This window comes from Salmo salar, chromosome 06, assembly GCF_965601325.2.
Source record: "Salmo salar chromosome 06, fSalSal1, whole genome shotgun sequence".
Classification (NCBI taxonomy): domain Eukaryota; kingdom Metazoa; phylum Chordata; class Actinopteri; order Salmoniformes; family Salmonidae; genus Salmo; species Salmo salar.
In genome coordinates, this window is record NC_138296.1 from 71,967,390 (window position 1) to 71,992,500 (window position 25,111).

At 43.1% G+C, this 25,111-nt stretch overlaps 1 protein-coding gene and 1 long non-coding RNA gene across 2 annotated transcripts in view; both read left to right on the plus strand.

The window, feature by feature from the left end:
• Positions 1-19,878, plus strand: part of LOC106607950 (spermatogenesis-associated protein 7 homolog) — a 31,844-nt gene extending 11,966 nt beyond the window's left edge. The window contains exons 2-7 of the mRNA XM_082976171.1: positions 12,883-12,963; positions 13,064-13,111; positions 13,832-13,932; positions 18,240-18,475; positions 19,540-19,597; positions 19,801-19,878. Coding sequence (XP_082832297.1) covers positions 12,883-12,963; positions 13,064-13,111; positions 13,832-13,932; positions 18,240-18,475; positions 19,540-19,597; positions 19,801-19,878 — 602 coding nt within the window. The remainder of the gene's footprint in view (positions 1-12,882; positions 12,964-13,063; positions 13,112-13,831; positions 13,933-18,239; positions 18,476-19,539; positions 19,598-19,800) is intronic.
• Positions 19,879-20,152: 274 nt separating this feature from the next.
• Positions 20,153-25,111, plus strand: part of LOC145879760 (uncharacterized) — a 26,557-nt gene continuing 21,598 nt past the window's right edge. The window contains exon 1 of the long non-coding RNA XR_014392515.1: positions 20,153-20,254. This is a non-coding gene — a long non-coding RNA (uncharacterized LOC145879760). The remainder of the gene's footprint in view (positions 20,255-25,111) is intronic.

Here is a 25,111-nt window from a genome sequence, read left to right on the forward strand (position 1 = left end):
AGACACTCTGTGTGGTTACAGTAGGGTAATGTATGTTATTGGTTTTAGGAACATCAGTAACATCAGGCAGGATTTAGGCTACCAACTGCCTAGCCAGTTGTAGCTCAATCTTGGGTGCAATGATCACGTTCCCGCACTGACTGACTGTGTGGAGGCTCATTGATTTAACATTACGTTAGCCTACATGCTACACTAGTAAAGTTATACATTATATAGCTGTTGGCTATATTAGCCACGACTTACCATTCTTTGTGCAGCTTCAAATGTCAAACAAAGTTGGAAATTGTTGCGCCTCCATCTGTAATTTTCTTCCCGCATGTTTTGAAGTTTCAATCCGTTTTTTGTTGATACAGCGTCGTCTTTATATCCGAAAATAATAATTTTGGGTATCATCTTTCCAAGAGCTCCATCTGAATTCACCCGCTGACGTTCCTCTGCACTGCCACGCACAACTTTTTCTCAACTGGCACAATTTGATTGGCTGCTGTCTGAAACAAACTGTAATCCGTTAAATGAAGAGTTGATGCGCTGCACACTTTTTTTAATAGCATCATTTTTTATATTTGGGCTTGAGTCAAAAGGCTCAAGTCCAAGTCAAGTCACGAGTCATTGGTGTTAAAGTCAAAGTCGAGTTGCAGGTCATCATATTTGTGACTCGAGTCTGACTCGAATCCAAGTCATGTGACTCGAGTCCACACCTCTGCAAAACAGTCACATTAGCCTCCGAGGTGCAACCCATGTCTAGGGCACAAATAAATATTGGATCCAGCTATGTTGGTACTAGCTAACGCATGTCTGACTACAACTAGCAGCAACAAACTGAAACCAACCCAGGGCCATAGCAAAACATGTCAAAGTTGGTTGCATAGTGTAACGGCATCACCGGCTTGAATCTAATCCAATCTGGAGCCAGTCAGTCAACATCTGTAAAACATAGAATTACCTTCCAAACGAGATTACCTTAAATCTCAAGCTATGCTTATAATTGAGGGATGGGAATAATCGTTGACCCTGTTTTTCTGTTAGACAAAGTGCACAGTATGGTGCCAGACTGATCTCCTGGTCATGAATGGATGCCGGGACCTACCAGAAGGAGTAAAGGTGTGTCCAGCAATGTGATTGCAATGGTTTAGTGACCTCCAAATTATTTTCACAGCTTGTCAGGCAAGAATGAAAGTGTGTCATGCGACACAAGCACCGTTGTGACACGTCCTCTGTTGTTGCCAGTCTCCTTCAACTCCAATGAAAAGAACACGCCATCATGAGGCCTCTGATAGTGAACCGAGTTACTGCCCTGATAACACAGACAGCTTCATCAACAACGATAGGTAATGTGTTGTATGTGAAAAGTAAAAAATTGTATTAAAAATATCCGTCTTGATAAAATAGTAGGTTAATTCCCCAGCCAAGCAGGTACAACTAGTACGGTAATTTTGGTTGTGAAGTGCATAAGCAAAAAGCTTTGTCCTTTCTTTAGAACAAAATGCAATTTACCACTTGGCTGCCTATTATATCACCCTGAGACAGGCCCCCCTAGTCAACACCACGTCATAAGATTGCCTGCTGCAGTTGTTCGAGAGATGTCCAGTTTGCAGCTGAACATGCAGCATAGAGAAGACCAGCAAGGAGGCCCTCATCAGCATCATGCAGATATGCCCTCGCTGTGGGCATTCCTATGAATGGAACAGTCAGCCACATGTTGGCAAGAATCCGGGCAGCAACCTTCACCTGTCAGTGGCTACAGCTTTCACAGACTCTTCATTTGTACAGAAGATAACCCATTTCATTACTTTGATACATTTGATAACCCAATTGTGAAACATAATTTATGTAAACGGACATCATTTGTTGCTTATTTCAACTTTTTAGATGCATATAATATCCAATGTCTATTTAGCTATTTATGAATGTGTTATTCAGTGTGTTTCTATGGGCTATAGTAGTAAAGAACAAATTCAATATTTTATCATATAATTTTTACGTATTTTGGGGGATACCTAAAGGGGTTCTAAAATTCCAAATCAAATAGCTAAATGATCCATGTTATGACCGTCTTAAAACAATTCCCCCCTCCCCCAACGGCTTAGACTTTTAGAGGTTAACTGACAAACTGTATGGTCTAACCTAATTCTCTCTTTTAGAAATCCTAATCATCAAAATATGCATTTAAATTTTGTCCACAGATCTTATCATACCCGCAGACACCAGGACCAGATTCCCAGACGGGTACACAGGGCATGTGCCGCTGGGCCCCGACCTCCAAGCCCCCTGGAGGTCGTGGTCCCCTAGATAGCATATAAACATGTCATAAGCAATGGAAAAATGTTCAGAAAAGCAGGACATTTGCTTTAAAACTGCACAGTTTTCTCTCATCCTCATGGCAAAATGTGAAGAATAGCATGAGATGAGCTGTAAAACAGCAAATTCTTCACTAGAATTGCAAAAAACTATCTCTCAGCTGCATGTCAAAATGTGTAGAATAGCATTATTATAAAACTGCTTTTAGCTGTATCCCCCCCAAAAAACGAAATATTGGGGGGTTCAGGTGCCCCCTGGAGGTAGATGCCCCAGGGCCCCAAATGCGGTAGTCCGGCCCTGGCGCATATGGTTCCAAATGACAATACATCCAACCCCAAAATCCTCTCTATGCCCTCAGGGTGCTCCCGGGACCTTTATTCATATGGTCTGGGAGTGCCCTGAGGTATCCCAATTCTGGAGACTAGTCTCCAATATGCTCTCCACAATTCTCGAAACATATTCCCTACTCAATGACACTCCAAATTGGATCTGTCTTTGCAGGAAAATCGATTATGTCTGGCTGGCCTCATGGCAGCCATGAAAATGGTTACCTGTCGATGGAAACCTCCCCATTCACTGTCTAAACATGAACAATTGCGGTATTTTATTGACATACAGTAGCTCAATTAGAGCTTTCGGTAGCTATTGGAGTTAAGATAAAATCATACCTTTAATTACCTTGAGTACCTGTAGCGGTCCTGTGGGTGGTTGAGCATGTCCTGTGGGGTGGGTGTGTAGTGGTCCTGTGGGTGGTTGAGCCTGTCCTGTGGGGGTGGGGGTGTAGTGGTCCTGTGGGTGGTTGAGCCTGTCCTGTGGGGGTGGGTGTGTAGTGGTCCTGTGGGTGGTTGAGTCTGTTCTGTGGGGGTGGGGGTGTAGTGGTCCTGTGGGGGGTTGAGCCTGTCCTGTGGGGGTGTAGTGGTCCTGTGGGTGGTTGGGCCTGTCCTGTGGGGGTGTAGTGGTCCTGTGGGGGGTTGAACCTGTCCTGTGGGGGTGTAGTGGTCCTGTCGGTGGTTGAGCCTGTCCTGTGGGGGTGTAGTGGTCCTGTGGGTGGTTGAACCTGTCCTGTGGGGGTGTAGTGGTCCTGTGGGTGGTTGAGCCTGTCCTGTGGGGGTGGGGGTGTAGTGGTCCTGTGGGTGGTTGAGCCTGTCCTGTGGGGGTGTAGTGGTCCTGTGGGTGGTTGAACCTGTCCTGTGGGGGCGGGGGTGTAGTGGTCCTGTGGGGGGTTGAGCCTGTCCTGTGGGGGTGTAGTGGTCCTGTGGGTGGTTGAGCCTGTCCTGTGGGGGTGTAGTGGTCCTGTGGGTGGTTGAGCCTGTCCTGTGGGGGTGTAGTGGTCCTGTGGGTGGTTGAACCTGTCCTGTGGGGGTGTAGTGGTCCTGTGGGTGGTTGAGCCTGTCCTGTGGGGGTGTAGTGGTCCTGTGGGTGGAGGGGTGGGAGGGTGGGGGGCCTACTTAACTTTACACATTCTTGTCGTTCTTCTGCATCTCATTGAATTTGTGTGTGTGGGGGGGCGTCTTGGCTCGGGAAGTAGAGAGGTAGGGTAAATGATTAGCATCCTTCTCTTTTCTCTTTTGTTTGTTTGATTTCATGACTGAGTGTGGGCGGGGGAGGGTGGGGGTGACAGAGGGCTAATGTGATTCCTCATTGCTTTCTTTGTACCCCTCGGTCAATATATATTAATACAAATGAAATGAAAATTGTATTAAAAAAGGTGAACAATAATGGCAAGAAGTAATCAACATTTTAAAATGAATAGATTTGGCAGATAGTTTTTAAAAATTATTTTTACCTCCCCACATTAAAATTGGAAGTTGAAGTGTATACTTTAACATAGCCTATTAGCTAGAAAGGTAACTCCAAACACTTTTTCGCTAAGAGGAGCTGTTTAGCTGGTTAAACAAAGGTTAGCAATGTGTTGGCAAAAATGTATGTCCATGTCAAGAAAGCTTACCAGCAGCCAGCGGCACTGGCTACACTGGTTGCCTATTCACAGATGCTTCTTCAAAGCCTTTTTCAGATACTCCAGTAATTGTAATTGGCTCCAATGAGTGTAAGTTGGACAGTAAATTAGTTAATAGACCAATAAGAAACAGAGTTCCAAACCAATAACAGATAGTTTTCAGTTTCCTCTCCCCACTCAGACCACTGCCAGAGTGTCCTAGCTAAATTCTTGCTTGAGAAATTGCTCTTTGCTAAGAAGCTGCTTTTGTTTCTTTTGACCATTGAAAGCAATCACAGTAAGGTACTTAATTGTTAGTCAGAAATTATTTGATATTTAGATAAAAAAAACGGCTGCATTGGACCTTTAAGTTTACTTCAGTTGTTGCCTTAAAGGGCCAGTGTTTGATTTGGAGAGTTTGTCATGTTTGAGTGAGTACTTTCTTTTGGGACATGTTAAGCCTTATTAAAGGGTAATTGCACCCGCTGGCCTCATTTTCTTTGGCTTGCTCCTCAAGAAATGTTGCCAATCATGACAGAAGCCAAACGTGAGTTGGCTTGGGGATGTGGTTTGATGTGGGTGTTTCTTGTGTGTGTCCTTGCCACCACCAAGACACATACATCTGTCAGAACCTTGCCCGCAGCTGCTTCCCCCAACTCAATCACAACAAACAAACCTTCTGCATGTTGAGTTCAATAACTACATGCAGATGTATGGTGAGATGCCGGAGGAAGCTTTGAATAGGTCAGAGTGATACGTGGTGCTTAATTTGAGCCGGATCTTGACGGAACAGCACCTCTCAGATTTGACTTTGTTTGTTCCGGCACCTATTTGTCCAGATCCGGTACCTCTCGCTGCATTATTATTAATTGTTTAACTGTTCGCACTGTAGACTTTCGAATAAAAGCGATAAGCGTTAAATCAAGTTGAACCCGTTATTACTCCCGCCCTACAGAAAGACCATCATGTAATAGCATGGTGATACTTCTGTGTAATCATCCTATCCTGCCACAATGATTCCAGACCTGCTTTCTTATTAGTACATAAAGGTTTTGAGGAGGGCTGGTGGGTAAAGTAACTGATCTTGACACAAGGTCTTGGTAGTGGAAGTCAGCTAGTGAAGAGGTCCCTACGTAATCACGTCACGTAGCCTAGGCTAGTTCTCTCCCTACTGAATTTGAATCGTAGGAAATTCAAACAAAACATTTATAAGAAAAAGCAACAGATTTTGATGACATTTTTCCAGTCCAAAAATCCAGAGAAAGATGATGAATGGAATCCGGAACGAGCCAAAGAACTGTCTGTGCCGGAGGAGAGGAGTGAGGCAAACTGTTCCTGATGACGATGCTAATCCCGCCAGTTCAGCATCACCAGCGGCACCCCTACTAGCTAGTAAGCCTACTAGCGAGGAGTCAGACTCAGCGGGAGAGGGAGACGGGGAGCTGGGGGGCAGTGCATCCCCCGACGAAGTGCTCGGAGCAGGTGCAATTTTCAGTACAAGAACAAGCAAACGTATAACCCTTGGCTTGACATGCAGAATTCAAAGTTGGGCTTGGGTCTAGAAATGACTGGAGGGATTAAACTAGCAAAAGAGTGGGTGGAATGTACAGTAATTTACCATCCTATGCCTCAGACATAAAAAATAAAAAAAACAACAAGAGCCCTCAGATAAAATGGGTTTTGAACATGCCCAAACCAAGGTGCATTTGGTGGCAGCAAGCCTTGTAGACGAGGCTAAAGAGGACACCCAGGTTATAGTTAACACTCAAAATGAAAAAATAGACACGACAGCCAGAGTCTTGAGAAGAGCCTTAGGTGAAGGCTAAACATCACAGGCACAGGCCCGCTCATGGCTTTGAGCAAGAAATTGACTCTCATGACTTAAATGGACTTGACATGGGGAGAGTCATTGTGGGAGGGTTTTTTTTCTTTACAAACTTGTTCTGCACTGTGAAGGTAATTTGAATACGTGTTTCATATGACCATATAGGCAGGAGGCCTATATATTCTCATGTGTGTTCTGCTGTGATTTATTTTATTTGAAGTTATATTCCGATATTGTGATATTTGTTCTACTGCTACATTGATGTCTTGAAAATGATATGAAATTCGGGCCTTGTAAGCTCCACAGCTGAGTATGTGTGCATGTGGCGGGTGTTCTTCAGTGTCGTCTGAAAATGTTCCTGTACATTGATGTCTGGAACATTAGGCTATAAGAAATTGGGACTTGTGTAAGCCTCGCAGCTATACTAAAATATGTGGGCATACTGCAGTGACGTCTAAAATGCTTTTAATGAATCAGCACCTTGGAGAGTGCTGTCCGTTTCACCACCATAGATAGTTGGCTACTTTGGCTGTTTACTCTGTCTGCTGCACTGCTACGTTTTTCTCAATGTGTTCTCGTACCTCAGGGCCCCCGGATACTCCCCCCCAGCCATGCTCACTATGTGTTCCGGGACCTCCTGATTTACAAATTAAGCATTGGTGATATGTGACCAGTTTCAGGAAGCTAGGCGTTTGTCGCAGGTCACTACTTCACAGGAGAGGCATTTGAATGAAAACATGGCAAAAATGCATTTGAATGTGAACATAGCAGAAATGCATTCTGGAACATGTGAACTTTTATGTAGCTTAATAACAAACTTGTATGCCATCTGTAAATACGAATGCAATTTTGAATTATTCCTTTCCTCCTTTCCTTTGTTTGCTGAAGCTTGAAGGCCCACCTGAACTAGTAAAAGTTGTGTCTAGTAAAATTGTAATGCCAAGTGCCAGGTCTATCTCCGTTTAGAGACATCAAAGATGTCTGTCAGTCTGGACTCCATCACATCATCATGCAAGTCTCCAAGTGCTGGCTCCATAGGCACATCTGTGAACACATACACAGTCGCTGTTCTATTACCAATAGCAGATAGGATAGGTGACATCTGACAAACAAACATATACTATGTTGAAGTTTGAAAAGGTCAGATTAAACCTACCTAATCCTGGTCTCCCCATCTATGACCTTTGGTGAGCAGGCAAGCGGTGAGGCTGGAGGTAAGGTATTTGCCTGCATCCCATTGATGGGCATGGCAGCATAGATCAGCTCCTGGCCCCTCATCAAAGATACTAGTTGGTCAAACACAAACACACACACAGAGCACGGATTACATTATAAATGGTGGTTATGATTAGCATGGTGGAACCAACTTGATCGTTGCATTCACCTTTCTATTTCACTTCAGATATCCTGATATGTGTGTGAAGAGAAAAGGTAAACACAGCGATCAGGGTGGTTCCACCAGGTTAGGTTATGAAGCTGAAATGGGACAAAACTCGAAACTGTTTTGACCTTTGACCAGGTTGTCACGTCCTGACCAGTAGAGGGTGTAGTTGGGTCAGGACGTGGCATGTTTGTGTTGGTTAAATGTTGGGTGGATGATTGGGACTTCCAATTGAAGGCAGGTGTGTATAGTTGCCTTTGATTGGAAGTCCTATATAGGTGTGTGTGTTTTTCTTTGGGGTTGTGGGTGGTTGTTTTTTGCACTGCGTTTCTAGCCTGCAGAACTGTAGCTGTTGTTACTTTGTTTGAATTGTTAAGTGGATGCTTTACTCCTTTACTTTAATTAAAGATGAGTATTCACGTACCTGCTGCGCCTTGGTCCATTTCTACAGAAGACAACCGTTACACAGGTCAAATGACACCAACCTGATTCAAGTGTCCTCCCAGTTCCATTTATTGCAATGCTCACAGTGAGGGCATGTCTGGTGATGCTGATGGTCCCCTTACTGGTCTTCTACATGTTGCATGTTCGGCTGCAAACTGGACATCTCTCAAACAACTGCAGCAGGAAATCCTCATAAACAATATACTTTCTCATCTTATGACGTGGTGTTGACTGGGAGGGCCTGTGTCAGGGTGATACAATAGACAGCCAGGTGGTCAATTGCATTTTGTTCTAAAGAAAGGACAAAGCGTTTTGCTTATGCACTTCACAACCAAATGACTCTACTAGTTGTATCTGCTTGGCTGGGGAATTAACCTACTTGTTTGTCAAACCGGGTATTTTTTTTATACAACTTTTTACATAACACACATTACGGTTGTTGATGAAGCCGTCTGTGTCATCAGGGCAGTAACTCAGTTCAAGCTAATTCTAGGTCGTTGCTAGTTACAACAGCCACAAAGTCATACATTTTTTAAATATTTTTTTATGTGATTTTAAACCTAACCATAACCTTAACCACACTGCTAACCTTATGTCTAACCCTAACCTTAAATGAAGACCAAAAAGCACATTTTAGTTTTTATGGATTTTTATGACATAAAAAATTGTGACCTTGTGGTTGTGGTAACTAGTGGAAACCCTAATTCGATGTTTATCAGATGTAGACGGACTGTAACCCTGTATTGGATTAGATTCAGGCCGGGGACGCCATTACGGTCTTTTTCTCCTAGTTCGCTGTATTAGTCAGACTCAGACATGAGTTAGCTACCGCCATAGCTGCATCCATTATTTTGTTTTAATCTAGACAATACAGAATACACTTATATGAGCTACGAACTAAATTGCAAATCCGATTTGTAGGCTAACGTTAGTTAGCTAAAGTTAGCTAGCCCGCCTCGCTACCATTATCAAATGATAACGTTACACAACCAGCAGTATCTAGACAATACACAAACTTGTATGAGTTATGACCTAACTAAGTTGTAATGAGGTATCTAGCTAGCTATACTAACATTAACTAAAACATTAGCTAGCCTGCCTCGTTGGAGGCAGGCTACCTACATAGCCAGCAGTAACGTAATCTAACATCGTTAGCTAAATTATACAGAGAGAAGTAGCGGTGTGTGGGTAAAATCACTGGGAAGCCAAGCCTTCCCCGCTTTGTTTAATCACAAAACCGGATAGCAACCTCTGTCCAGTGAAGTCCACAAAGCATATTGCATGTACAGTTACATGACCTACAGCATGGTCAAGCAAGTAAACATATCCGAAATTTTTGGACCACTAAACAACTAGTATTTTAGAACCACAGAGTTACCGCAAGTCGCAAAGAAAACAGGAGCTGCCATTTCATCAAGTCGCCTCTGCTTAGTCTAATACAGTGACAACTAAAAGATAACAATTTAGTTCAGTCAACATAAGCTAAATATGATGTGGCTGTCCATGGTTCTGATTTCTGTGTGCGTGTGTGTGGGGGGGTAGAAAAACATGTTGACTCACACTACTTGTAGAGAAACGCCAATGCCATCCTCCTTTCTTTTATGTTGGTGAAACTGTCTATCATTCTGTCATACAGTACGCGCTTTTATTTTTTGTTGTCCTAGGCTACCTGGCTTAGATTCTAGCTTTCTAGCCTAACTTCCATTCATGGACAACATTAACTAGTTAACATTAGCCTTCAACATATAGCTACATATTGAACTTCCATCCTCTCAGTCCAGGGGCACAATGTATGAATTTATGGTTGGATAAGAATCACCGCTATAATCATTGGCCAGTACGGAGAATTAAGTATAACCACAAGTCCAAATCCCTATCTCCATCCAGGAAAGAGCAAATCTTAGCTAGGGAGAACAACAACACAACCAGATGCAACAATTCAAGTTTTTCTGTCAATGACGTATGCTCTCAGTTGGATTTGATAGGAGTGAAGCCAAATCCAAGCTGGCTTCCCTTGACACTTTTTTTTCTGACCATTCACAGTTGAGCTCGCTCAGTTTAGCTCAACGCTGATTGGATCATTTTTTATACATTTTGTTTCAATAGAGGCCAGATTCTCGCTGGCTTCCTTTGCCTTCAATGCTATGGGTGGCAACAATGTCATACTCATTTGGACCAGACAGCATCAGATAAATGGCCTAGCCGTAGAGAGACAGAGGGGCGCTGTTTCGCTTACTCTGATGCTTTCTCCAATGAGATACATTCAGCCTCTTGCGAATTGAAGGAAAGTTATGAAATACAGAGAGATGAAAGATAAATAATTGAATGTTTTTATATTTTTCTTGGTAAATTTTGGGGGGAAGCCTGGCTTCCCTTGGCATCCATGTATACACAACACTGACAGAGAGGTCATTATATTTCACTATCTCTGGTTATACTCAACACCACCGGTCATTGTCCACCAAGCTAGCGTTACTGGTGCAGATTTGGGGACCGACAAACTCCAAGTACCTATTCCGCGTAGTAGCTAGGGTCCTTCGGCAGGGCATGCAAAGTATAGAACTTTGGCTGTAGAATCATGATCAATCCGTCTAGGGCTTTTCAGTCTGCCGTCATTGTGGGCGATGAAACAATGGAGTCCCATTCAATGAATGGAAGCGAAGTGGGCGGAGGGGCGATTTGCACGTAGAGCTTGGCAAAAGGGGGTATGATTTGTTGGCATAATTGTAATCCAAACCCAACCTTTATTTCAGGGGCGAAAATCTGATATCAACTTTGGAGGGGACAATTACATGACATTTTCTCAAGAGCAATTCCTGAGGGGGACACCAAAAGTAGTGCTGTAACACATAGCCTACATTGTAATATGGTAAATGTATATTGAGGAACCAAAGAAATAAGGTGTTTGCCGTACTCCTAACTACCGGTACCCAAAACTACACAACTAATCACAACAGCAATACCATTGCCTTTAACAAATCTTAGTTCAGTCACCAGTTTAAGTTGAGAGTGGGGGTATCCATGGCATTTTCCAATTATGTTCCTATTTTACAAGTAAAAAAAATGGAGAACCTTTCATAATGTTGCCAAACAAAGACTCAACAAACTTACCTGAGACTCCCTGTCTCTGCCAGTCTGTCCCTGCATATCTGTACCCAACTCTGCTGTCTGTGTGCCATCTGTTGCCTGCTCTGCCTAATGACATCATTGTGAAACATTTCCATTAGAATTTAATTTCTTTCTTATGAACATTTTATCAACTAGTCTTTGAGATATTAGGCTACTAGGGTTCTTACTTTACGTTTTGGTGTACTGAAAAATACTCTGATGTCTGTCTTTTATTTTTATGCCATTTTTCTACCTGGCTGGCTGGCTACACACACACACAGTGTGTAGGTTATTTACAGTAGGAGATGGGCTTCCATCTTATCTTTTATCATTCTATTTGGGCTTCGATCTAAAAGATAGCTAGCAAATGTGAAACGGATTAAAATGACAAGAGTTGACAGCTGTATGAATAAATTGACGATAGGAAGATTCCATCTTTGACGAGGCCACATAAATGGAATAGGTACTAGCTAGCTTAATAGTTCATATTTGCGCGCTAGCTCTGCATATTCAGCTAGTGTGTGTGCGCGATTGACTGGATTAACCTCACGTCAGTTACGTTCATTGAGTGCCTTTCAGACAGTGGATACGACCCCTCTGTTACCTTGCCAACTAAGGAACTGGCAGTGGATCAAACCATTGTGAGGCAAAGGGTTGGGGGGGGTCGCAATCTTTTGAAACTTAAAAACACGCTATTAAGTGTCTATAATCAGCACAATTGCTTTCATTGCGTATTATTAATATTATTTAAATTACATAGTTATGTTTCAGTGATATATTGGGGGGGACAAATCATATTTTTCCGAGGATGGGGGGGGTCGTGTCCCCCCCGTCCACCCCGGGATTTCCGCCCCTGCTTTATTTACTCGCTGTGACGCACCGAGGTTCCAAATTCCATTTAAGACGAGACTGACTTTATGACCAAAATGATCCTATTTACACTTTGTAGTCAATTTTGGTACTAGAATAAAAATGTTTCTGACTCATATCGATGCCACATAGGCTGTTTTCAAAGGGATTCGTTGTTTTCTAGGGGAAGTCGCTCTTATTAAGAGTTTAATAACTTCCCATTTGAGAACTAAATTGTTTCTCCTGACTCTTGGTTACCACTACCACACGTGACACACTCCTCCACCTACGGAGTTGTTACACTTCCTAAAATAAAGCCTAGTTAACACCTAGTTTTTGGCATGTATATTGAGGTACGTGGCTATTCATCACAACCGGTATCTTTATGCAAGGAAACTCATCACACGTGGCTGTAGTTAAGCTCCCCCAAACTACTGCCACTCTCTACCTCCACCACATATTCCTCTCCCCCATCTCAGATCCAGATCCCCTGCGTGACTCAGCGACATGTCAGGATCCTCTGTTTGTCTTTCTCTCTGTAAATAACAGCTCCTTTCTCCTGTAAGTGGGTCATTTTGTGTTTTCCACACACGGCCCAGTAATTGCAATCTGTTCTGCTCCCTTGGCCCATGTATTCACTCGTCAGTCCCTCTTTTAACTTGCCTTGCGTTGTAGCCATCAATGGCTAATAGTCCAGAGAGAGAGAGAGAGAGAGAGAGAGAGAGAGAGAGAGAGAGAGAGAGAGAGAGAGAGAGAGAGATTGATCTTCCATTATACAATGTTTATTTTCCACCCTGCATTACCTTGGTTTAATGGAAATGTGACACAGCCATTTCAGGGAATAGCTGAGAACATTGTGCCTTAGTGGATAATCAAACCCTGGTCTCCCAATTTAACCTTAACACCATCCAACTTACCCAAATTAGACTGAAGCAGTGTCACATATAGTTGAATTGGCTCCTTATTTGAACCAAGATGCAATACAGAGAGCCCCATCCCTCTGTCATTGCCTTACCATTATGTTTCTTTTTCAATATCCAGGGTCCACTTGTAAATACTCAACCCTACTCCTTATTCGAGACAAAATGGATGCCCATTACAGAGCGCTGCTCTCTGCTAAAGGTACAGTACTCACAGTTTCACCCTCACTACGGCACGCACAGTGCAAAACATAACAGCTGGTCAGCACAAACACACTGTCTTGTTCTATTATGTTTTGCAGCTTGTGTGGACTGCTCCCCGCCCAGATCTCTCCTCACCAGTATCAAATGTAAGTGCTTTTGAAATAACCTCTGGGCTGATGTGCCATCTTAAATATACATATATACAGTAAATATACATACTGAATGTAAGTAGGTAGGACTGCAAAGGAGTAAAACAGATGGCAACGTCACACCGGGTTCAAGAGGAGATCAACTTTAGAATTCTCTAAAGTGTATGTCTCCTTTCTCTGCTTCCTCGCCAGAAGTAATTTAGAACCAGCGGAGAAGACATTCTGTCCGATTAGCGTCGTTCTGGTGTGGTGTTCACAACCCTGTCACTAATGCAGCGGTCTCTGCCACTGGCGGAGTCAGTATCTCTCTGAGAGAATGTGGGCTAAAATTGCTCATACGTATATTCCCACAGATGCTACATTGTAGACACTCTCAAGCAGCATTAGCTTGTTGGTAGTTGATTTAAGAGAGGATCGAGTAGTGATGTCCACATTCAACACACACTTATGAGGGATTCTCTAGAGAATGATGGTATGTACTTTATCTTACACATTTGTTTCACGTTTGTAATTCCTAAGTTTTATGCAATCAACCATTTGGGAGTGACATCCGCTGAACTGATGTGAGTGCACTTATCCCAAGTATAAGGATACTTGGGACGCCTTGGCTCATGACATGTTGATTGGGTCATCACTTCAGTATGATTGTGAATAGATTACTTCTATTTGGTATGATAGCTGTCAAATGTAATAATATTGTTGTTGTCTATGCCACAGACTGTGACTGGCAGAGGAGAGAGAGATCCAGACAGAGGACAGGAAACCAGAATGACAAGCATGCAAACCCAGCCAATCCCAGTGTACACACAGCTCTCAGGGTGAGACTTGTCTGTCTAGTCCCTTATCTAACACCGGATATGTATGGCCCAGATATCCTCAGACCTGGCTAACAGCTGCTCTTCAAAACAACTTCTCAAATTGTTCACGATGGACCAAGTTGACCGCAGGCATCATGTCTACACCTTGTATTAAATTGTTGTTTTAATCTAAATACATCATCATCTAGATAAATACAATAGTGGTCCCCATGGACCGATCTCCATCCCATCCCAATACCCCTTTTCCATGTCCAGTTGAACTCAGAGGTTTACATACAACTTATCCAAATATATTTAACAATTATTTAATATATTCACAATTCCTGACATTTAATCCTAGTACAAATTCCCTGTCTTAGGCCAGTTAGGATCATCACTTTATTTTAAGAATGTGAAATGTCAGAATAGTAGTAGAGATAATGATTTATTTCAGCTTTTATTTCTTTCATCACATTCCCAGTGGGTTAGAAGTTTACATACACTCAATTAGTATTTGGTAGCATTACCTTTAAATTGTTTTACTTGGGTCAACACGTTTTTTTTGCCACAACTTTGTAAGTATGCTTGGGGTCATTGTCCATTTGGAAGACCCATTTGCAACCAAGCTTCAACTTCCTGACTGATGTCTTGAGATGTTGCTTCAATATATCCACATCATTTTCCACCCTCATGATGCCATCTATTTTGTGAAGTGTACCAGTCCCTCCTGCAGCAAAGCACCACCACAACACGATGCTGCAACCCCCGTGCTTCACGGTTGGGATGGTGTTCTTCGGCTTGCAAGCCTCCCCCTCTTTCCTCCAAACATAACAATGGTCATTAAGGCCAAACAGTTATATTTTTGTTTCATCAGACCAGAGGACATTTCTCCAAAAAGTACGATCTTTGTCCCCATGTGCAGTTGCAAACCATAGTCAGGCTTTTATATGGCGGTTTTGGAGCAGTAGCTTCTTCCTTGCTGAGTGGTCTTTCAGGTTATGTCGATATAGGACTCGCTTTACTGTGGATATAGATACTTCTATACATGTTTCCTCCAGCATCTTCACAAGGTCCTTTGCTGTTGTTCTGGGATTGATTTGCACTTTTCGCACCAAAGTACGTTCATCTCTACGAGACAGAACGTGTCTCCTTCCTGAGCAGTATGATGGCTGTGTGGTCCCATGCAGTTTATACTTGAGTACTATTGTTTGTACAGATGAACGTGGCACCTTCAGGCATTTGGAAATTGCTCCCAAGGATGAACCAGGCTTGTGGAGGTCTACATTTTTTTTCCGGAGGTCTTGGCTGATTTCTTTTGATTTTCCCCTGATGTCAAGCAAAGAGGAACTGAGTTTGAAGGTAGGCCTTGAAATACATCCACAGGTACACCTCCAATTGACTCAAATGATGTCAATTAGCCTATCCAAAGCTTCTAAAGCCATAACATAATTTTCTGGAATTTTCCAAGCTGTTTAAATGCACAGTCAACTTAGTGTATCTAAACTTCTGACCCACTGGAATTGTGATACAGTGAATTATAAGTGAAATAATCTGCCTGTAAACAATTGTTGGCAAAATTGCTTGTGTCATGCACAAAGTAGATGTCCTAACCGACTTGCCAAAACTATAGTTTGTTAACAGGAAATTTGTGGAGGGATTGAAAAACGAGTTTTAATGACTCCAACCTAAGTGTATGTAAACTTTCGACTTCAACTGTATACACCAAGTCAGAAACATCTAATCTCACTGAATGCACTGCCAACAATCCAATCGCGGGATGCATTTTAATATAAATTGTAGGTGTTGCCTACTTGGCGAGGTCTAAACATTTTCAAGAATATAGATCGCCCTTTACCTTTGGGTTCTCTTCGGGGATTAAGCACATCGCCATCTTACATCATTCATCTCATGTCAGTCATCCACCAATCCCTGCAGAGCCCCTTCCAATCTGCTTCATGTGTCCATCAATCAGTTGGTTGGGATTGAAATTGAGCATATGGAATGTTTCATATACACTACACAGTACAGAAGATCCCCCATATATTGTTGCATATTCTTATGGAGTCTATGAATGTCACTAGCTTTAAATGTAGACGACTGATAGTTCAAATAAGTGAGTCTTAACATTATTACAGATGTGTAACTTAATGGCACCAAAATGTGCATTTATATCTCGTTGACGTTTCAGTTACTAGAACTTCATAAGCGAGATACATTTCTGCACACATGTTGCGATTCTCTTTCATTATTCCAATTTGGTTTACTACTGATTTGCAACAAAACAGGTTGCAAAATCTGAAAAATAATTCCATCGTTGCAGATGACTGAACAAATCCACTGCCAAAGTAAAAGTAATCAGGTGCTGGAGTTAAAGAAACACAAGTACATTTAATGAGAATAAGTGAGAAGCATAAAGAGATAGGCTGCTGACTTACTGACATAATGATGAACCTGTAATTGCATTCTCTGTGTGGACTGTGAATGCATCTCATCTCCATATAGTATATATGCTGACTATTCTTTACCCAAAGTCCCCGCACGCAGGCGCACACACACACACACACACACACACACACACACACACACACACACACCACACACACACACACACACACACACACACACACACACCACACACACACACACACACACACATCAGTACGCTGAGGTCAACATTAAAACATGCAACAGCATCATTACGTGTCCTGCACAATCATCTCCCTATAGTACCGTAGCGTCTTGAGGTCCCATGCAGACGATGCAGAATGGAAGGGGAAGTGCTCAAAGTTGCAGGTTAAAATTAAAGACGTAAAAGAGCTGCAGTTCTCCCCTCCTCTCTCCTGGTATCATCCTTATTCTTCGTTCTGACCAACAATCTGCTTTCTTCTGTAAGGATCTATGTGTAGCTGGTGCGGAGGAGTCAGGTGCAGGACAGCAGAGATGAGTAAATAAAAGTAACTTTACTCAAAGTCATCAAAATAGAAGAGAATTACCAAGCCCACAAATACGGACCACAATACAACAAACAATCACTCACAACCAAACATGGGGAACAGAGGGTTAAATAATAAACAAGTAATTGAGTGAGTGAAACCAGGTGTGAAAGACATAGACAAAACAAATGGAAAATGAAAAGTGGATCGGCAGTGGCTAGAAGGCCGGTGACGTCGACCGCCGAACGCCGCGCGAACAAGGAGAGGGACCGACTTCGGCGGAAGTCGTGACATCTTTTAGAGACCATATCAAGAAGTACCACTGTTAGCTGTGTTGAATCAAATTCCATCACTTGATAGTTTGATAATGCTGTGATTGTGCAGTGGTCTGGTCTTTCTCTCTCACACTTACTCACCTTCTATCCATCTCTCCCTCTCTCTCTATGTCTTCCTGTGGGACTGTTAGCTCATCCACTAGATTGAAGGGATGGAGTGACTCAACTGTGAGAGTCGACTTGATTCTGTTCTGATAGCTTCCTTGATGTCCCTACGCCCTTGCAGATCTGAGAGAATATTTGCCATCATTTTCCTCCCTGAATTACCTTCATTTTTATATATCGGTTGAGAACACATTCTCATTTACAACAATGACTTGTAGCCAGCCACACTAGTCCTTTCAGACATTGTAGGGTTAGAAAGGCTCAGAAAATGTTGTCACCATCATACTGGAATCCTATGTAATGACCATACAGCGTTCCGTACGAACAGAGCTGACCAGATGACAGTGACCGTTCAACCATGCACGCGAGTGTTTAACAGTATGATAGGTGACCACGATGAACACGTTGATTGAGCACGGTTGTGGTTATCGTGCATCGATTTCCACAGATAGCTCCACGCTACAAACCTTCTGCTGAGTGTGTGTGTGTGTGTGTGTGTGTGTGTGTGTGTGTGTGTGTGTGTGTGTGTGTGTGTGTGTGTGTGTGTGTGTGTGTGTGTGTGTGAGAGAGAGAATGAGTGAGTATCTTTCTGCCTGTGTATCAGGCTACATAGATGAGGAAGCTGCCACCCCCATAGTGAGGATTATACAGAAAGACTTTAGTTCACTTCAAAGCTCACCCTCGGGCCACCCTTGTTGTGTCCTTTAAAGTGTTACTGTACAGTATACATCATTTCATTTATAGCCTACTATAGAATGAAACCATCATAATTGACAAATGTCTCAGACCAGACAAACCCATGAGAACCTGTCTGACTGGAACTACTTCACTTTGACCTTCCCCATATAAAACGAGTGGTATGACATACAGTAATGACATAACATGAAACAACACGTAGTGACATTTCAGGTATGAGTTATTCCAGGACAAAGTGACGCTCCTCTTCTCCCTGTAGGCACCCCAGCCTGGCCACCTCACCTCTAGAGACCATCAACAAGCCCAGGGGCCCTACCAGAGCCCAGCTCAAAGGACCTACAGCGGGGACGTCCTGGACAGACACCCAGGGGTGTTCCACAGGGCCGGCCAGCAACCTTTCACCCCCAGGACCCACAGGAACCAGCATGACTCCTTCCTGTCTCAGTATCGCTACTACACCCCACCGCCAGGCCAGAAGAAGGGACAGACTGAGAGGTGATGCTAACTGCTTTTGGGAGACAATTGCTGCTGTAAAATATAAATGTACATAAGCCATGATTATAAAAGAGAACAAGCATATGCCTTACACCTCTGAGTCCACTGAATTACAGAGGTATTGAACGCTAGCAGCAGTGTTAAAATATATCTAATAAAAACACAGTTCCATAATCCTAATAGTTAGAGGCAGTAGAATGCATTAATTACAGAGTGAAAAGGAAGAGAGAGAGGAAAGAGGGAGAGAGATAAAGACAAATGCATACACATTTATTATCATAATGCAAATGCCAGTCCAGAATGCTAGCAGCGTGTTGTCGTTATTAGGCCCATCATCTACATGCAGTGGGCAATAAGCTTCATTCTAAGCAGACAGAGAGAGCTAGCTGTTAAACACTTAAAATGAATAAAAAGGACTGAGAATAAAAACAGTTCAAAAGTACTTTATTTAAAACTGCAGTAGCAGAGCAAGTTAAAAACCACATGAAACTGGCACCTAACACAGACGTGGCTCACCATAGTTAAAAGACATTCCACTGACAAACAATCTGGCAAAACTTCTTTAAGATGGCAGGCGACCCAATTACTGAACGGAAACACCTGTTTCAATTAACCACTTCCATTTGCTGGACCAATAGAAAACAAGAAACTTAACAATGAACACCTGACCCCAATTGGTTGAAAACGATGGAAAATATTTAGTAAATGGAATGTCTGATAAATGACAATGAAATGAGGACATACACAAACATAACTTGCTCTAAAAAATACTTGGAATAAATACGTGTTAAAATGTCTTTAGTGAAGGCCACTCCTTCACACAGACCCAGAGGAAGGAATAAGTTATTTTTTGAAACGTGAGGGATTAAGGAAACACACACTCACTTTCAATCATAAACACATAAACAGACGGCACTTGTACCTGTTGATTGTCTCAATGGCTCATCACTATTCCTGTGCAGGCATCGGTCCTGACTCTCCTGACAATGATGATTAGCCCCCCATCATCTTCATTATCTTCATCTGTTTTCCTTCCGTCTACTTCCTCCTCTCCCTCTTGACAGGAAAAAGCATCCCTCTTCATCACAGAATACCTCTGGGGGTAGTTGCCATGGTCACAAGGTCAGGTCAACAAGGACGCACCTGTGTTTTATGTTACCGTTGCGTAATATGTTACATTACATAACCACACACACACCACCTTATATCTACAAGAGCTTGATTGAACCCATGTTGATATAAGGTCAAGGATCCAGACATAGCATTGTGGCATACCGGCATAGCACCATCAACATTAATGTGTTTACACCTTCTACCCTTTCTAGTATGCTGCACAGTGGTCTATGAAATACAGTGCGACAAGCACAGGAGCCGATCAAGCTGGCAGGTTAGATAATAAGTAATTACTATGTCATTAATTCATATTATACACAGTTATGTAATGTAATAGTGTATGTAGCCCAGACATGCATGGAAGAGCTGCTGATGCCCATAGCAGAAAGAGGTCAATCTGTATTTGGAGTATTGAAGTTAAGACACCTGATAGACAGTAGAAGACACTGAGTTGTATCCCGTTACATGAAGCTGATATCAATATATATGAATACTGTATATGTATAGATTTCCAATCCACTGTATTGATTGTGTGGAATTCTATTCATATTCCCTAGGGAGGAAGAGGAGAAAGAGGGGGGATGAGGAGGAAGAGGAGGGGAAATATCTACAGTTCTTGGAAGATGTGACCAATGATATTTTACGCTACGGGTTGTACTCTGACAGGTGAAACGTTACATTCATGTTTTCCATTACATTTCCATGAATGTAAGGCGGGAGGGCCGACAAGCTTTGGACTCTCCTCGGAGATCGGGCCTCCCAGATGGCATACAGTATGTACACGTCATATGCCATATTTTTTTTATTTTTATGACAGGACATAAGCTTTGAAACTCAAATTTCTTTCTCAACCACATAATAATCATAATAATAATAATAATTTGTTCAGCTTCTATAGCTCTTTCCATTACAGAAAGAATCTCAAAGCCCTTGAAAAGAAAAATAAACAAGCATAAGAAATAATAATAATAAAATATATATATCAAATCAAATTGGATTGGTCACATACACGTGTTTAGCAGATGTTATTGTGGGTGTAGCGAAATGCTTGTGCTTGTGCAATACTATCTAACAAGTAATATCAAACAATTTCACAACAATATACACAATACACACAAATCTAAAGTAAAGGAATGGAATTAAGAATATATAAATATTTGGACGAGCAATTTCGGAGCGGCATAGATTAAAATACAGTAGAATAGAATAGAATACAGTATATACATATGAGATGACGAATGCAAAATATGTAAACATTATTAATGTTCCATTGTTAATGTGGCCAGTGATATCAAGTCTATGTATATAGGGTAGCAGCCTCTAAGGTGCTACTGATGGCTATTTATTAACAGTCTGATGAACTTGAGATAGAAGCTGTTTTTCAGTCTATAGGTCCCAGCTTTGATGCACCTGTACTGACCTCGCCTTCTGGATGATAGCGGGGTGAAGAGGCAGTGGCTTGGGTGGTTGTTGTACTTTATGATATTTTTGGCCTTCCTGTGACATCGGGTGCTGTGGGTGTCCTGGAGAGCAGTTAGTTTGCCCCCAGTGATGCGCTGGGCAGACTACACCACCCTTTGGAGAGCCCTGCAGTTGCAGGCGGTGCAGTTGCCGTACCAGGCGGTGATACAGCCTGACAGGATGCAATAAATTGTGCATCAGTAAAAGTGTGTGAGGGTTTTAGGTGCCAAGCCACATTTCTTCAGCCTCCTGAGTTTGAAGAGGCGCTGTTGCGCCTTCTTCACCACACTGTCTGTGTGGGTGGACCATTTTAGTTTGTCAGTGATGTGTAAGCTGAGGAAATTGAAGCTTACAGTACTAGTCAAAAGTTTGGACACGCCTTCTCATTCAAGGGCTTTTCTTAATTTGCACTATTTTCTACATTGTAGAATAATAGTGAAGGCATCAAAACTATGACATACACATAAGGAATCATGTAGTAACCAAAAAGTGTTCAAATAGATTTCAGATTTCAGATTCTTCAAAGTAGCCACCCTTTGCAATAATGATAGCTTTTCACACTCTTGGCATTCTCTCAACCAGCTTCACCTGGAATGATTTTCCAACAGTCTTGAAGGAGTTCCCAAATATCCTTTAGTAGTGTTTTTTTTGCAGCAATTCGATCATGAAGGCCTGATTCATGCAGTCTCCTCTGAACAGCTGATGTTGAGATGTGTCTGTTACTTGGACTCTGTGAAGCATTTATTTGGGCTGCAATTTTTGAGGCTGGTAACTCTAATGAACTTATCCTCTGCAGCAGAAGTAACTGTAACGCTTGGACGTTGTGGGTGTGGAGTCAGGCGCAGGAGGCAGAAAAATGTTTGGTACAATATATATATTTAATAAGTACCACAAAAGAGGAAAAAATGCCCAAACACAACAGGGCGAAACAAATCCAAAGTCCAAACACCTTGCATACTAGAGACACATGCTCAGCGCGTGTGGAGGAGTAAATCAAGATATCGTCGATATACACAATCACTCCCTGCCTGTGCAGGTCCCTGAGAATCTCATCGACAAAAGATTGAAAGACAGCTGGAGCATTCTTCAACCCATACGGCATGACGAGGTACTCATAGTGGCCCGATGTGGTACTAAGTGCGGTTTTCCACTCATCTCCCTTCCGAATACGCACCAAATTATACGCACTCCTGAGATCCAGTTTCGTGAAAAACCACGCTCCGTGAAATGATTCCACCGCCGTAGCAATGAGAGGTAGCAGGTAACTGAACCCCACTGTAATGGAATTGAGACCTCTATAATCAATGCACGGGCGCAAACCTCCCCCCTTTTTCTTCACGAAAAAGAAACTCGAGGAGACGGGTGAAATGGAGGGCCAAATGTACCCCTGCCCCAGAGATTCCATGACATATGTCTCCATAGCCAACATCTCCTCCTGGGACAATGGGTACATGTGACTCTTGGGAAGCGCAGCGTTAACCTGGAGGTCTATTGCACAATCCCCCTGCCGATGAGGTGGTAATTTAGACGCCTTCTTTTTACAGAAGGCGAGAGCCAAATCGGCATACTCAAGGGGAATGCGCACAGTGGAAACCTGGTCTGGACTCTCCACCGAAGTGGCACCGATGGAAACACCCAGACACCTACCTGAACACTCCTCTGACCATCCCTGGAAAATCCCCTGTTTCCACAAAATCTTGGGATTGTGAATGGCTAGCCAGGGCACCCCCAGCACCACTGGAAACGCAGGTGAATCAATAAGAAAAAAACGAATTTGTTCCTTATGATTCCACTGCGTCACCATGTCCACTGGCACCGTGGCCTCCCTGACCATCCCTGACCCTAATGGTCGGCTATCTAAGGAGTGCACGAGGAAAGGGGAATCTAACGGTACCAGCGGAATTCCCAACTTAAGGGCGAGTCCGCTATCCATAAAGTTCCCAGCTGCGCCTGAATCGACTAGTGCCTTATGCTGGGAAAAGGGAGCAAAATCAAGAAAAAAAAATTAAGACAAACATGTGACCAACAGAGGATTCTGGGTGAGTGTGGTGCTGACTCACCTGGGATGAACGAGGAGTGTTCTACCTGTCTTCTCGACTCCCAGAGGGACCCCCCCCAGCACCGGTCAGCCATGTGTCCTCGGCGACCACAATTGATGCAGGAGGGGCGCCCTCCTCCGGTTCCCCTTGACGCAGTTCCCCCTAACTCCATAGGAATGAGCGTAGGTAGGCTAGGAGATGGAACTGACAGGACTCTTTCTGAATGCCCGCGGGCAGCCAGCAGATTGTCCAGTCGTATAGACATGTCGATGAGTTCCTCTAGGGAGAGTGTAGTATCCCGACACGCTAGCTCCCTGCGGACGTCCTCCTGGAGGCTACACCTGTAGTGGTCCATTAGGGCCCTGTCGTTCCACCCAGCCCCAGCCGCCAAGGTCCGGAACTCTAGGGCAAAGTCTTGCGCGCTCCTCAGCTCCTGTCTGAGGTGGAACAGTCGTTCACCCGCCGCTCGTCCTTCTGGGGGGTGATCGAATACAGCCCTGAAACGGCGGGTGAACTCAGGGTAGTTATTCCTTAATTAATAGGTCTGGTCCATTCCAAACAGCGTTGGCCCACTCCAATGCTCGACCCGTCAGGCAGGAGATGAGGAGGCTCACACTCTCCTCCCCCGAGGGAGTCGGCCTCACGGTCACCAGGTATAACTCTAGTTGTAATAGAAATCCCTGGCACCCTGCCGCTGCTCCATCGTACTCCCTCGGAGGCGTAAGATGCAGTGCCCCAGATCCAGATGGGGAAGGGAGTGGAGTAGGTGGACTCGTCGGGTGAGCCGGAGGTGAAGGGAGGAAACCACTCCTCTCCCATCGATCCATCCTCTCCATCATCTGGTCCATGGCTGACCCAATCCGATGGAGGACGGTGGTGTGGTAGAGGACCCGTTCTTCCATCGATGGTAGAGGAGTGGTGGCTGCTTCTGCTGTAATGCTTGCACGTCATGGGTGTGGAGTCAGGCGCAGGAGGCAGAAAAATGTTTGGTACAATATATATATTTAATAAGTACCTCAAAAGAGGAAAAAATTCCCAAACACAACAGGGCGAAACAAATCCAAAGTCCAACACGTTACACAACACGAACACAGTGAAAACACGTAACAAGCCCGCACACAGAACAGGTGGAGAGGCGGGCTTAAATAATACCACTAATTAACTAACAGAACACAGGTGCAACTAATAAAGACATGACTAACAGAAAAACTAAAAGGGGATCGATGGCAGCTAGTAGGCCGTTGACGACGACCGCCGAGCGCCACCCGAACAGGGAGAGGAACTACCCTCGGCAGTAGTCGTGACAGTAACTCTGGGTCTTCCTTTCCTGTGATGGGTTTTCCGGATTGACTGACCTTCATGTCTTAAATTAATGATGGACTGTCATTTCTCTTTGCTTATTTGAGCTGTTCTTGCCATAATATGGACTGGGTCTTTTACCAAACAAGGTTATCTTCTGTATACCACCCCTGCCTTGTCACATCACAACTGATTTGCTCAAACGCATTAAGAAGGAAAGAAAATCCACAAATTCACTTTTAACAAGGCAGCCCTGTTAATTGAAATGTATTCCAAGTGACAACCTCATGAAGCTGGTTGAGAGAATACCAAGAGTGTAAAAGTTGTCATCAAGGCAAAGGGTGGCTACTTTGAAGAATCTGAAATAGAAAATATATTTTGATTTGTTTAACACTTTTTTGGTTACTACATGATTCCATATGTGTTATTTCAAAGTTTTGATGTCTTCACTATTATTATACGATGTAGAAATATAAAAAATGAAGACAAACTCTTGAATGTGTAGGTGTGTCTAAAGTTTTGACTGGTACTGTATATACAGTGCCTTCGAAAAGTTTTCAGACCCTTTGACTTTTTCCACATTTTTCTCATGAATCTACACATCAATACCTTCTAATGACAAAGCAAAAAGAGGTTTTTAGAATTTTTAGCAAATGTAATAAAAATAAGTATGCATAAGTGTTCAGACCCTTTAGTCAGTACTTTGTTGAAGCACCATTAGCAG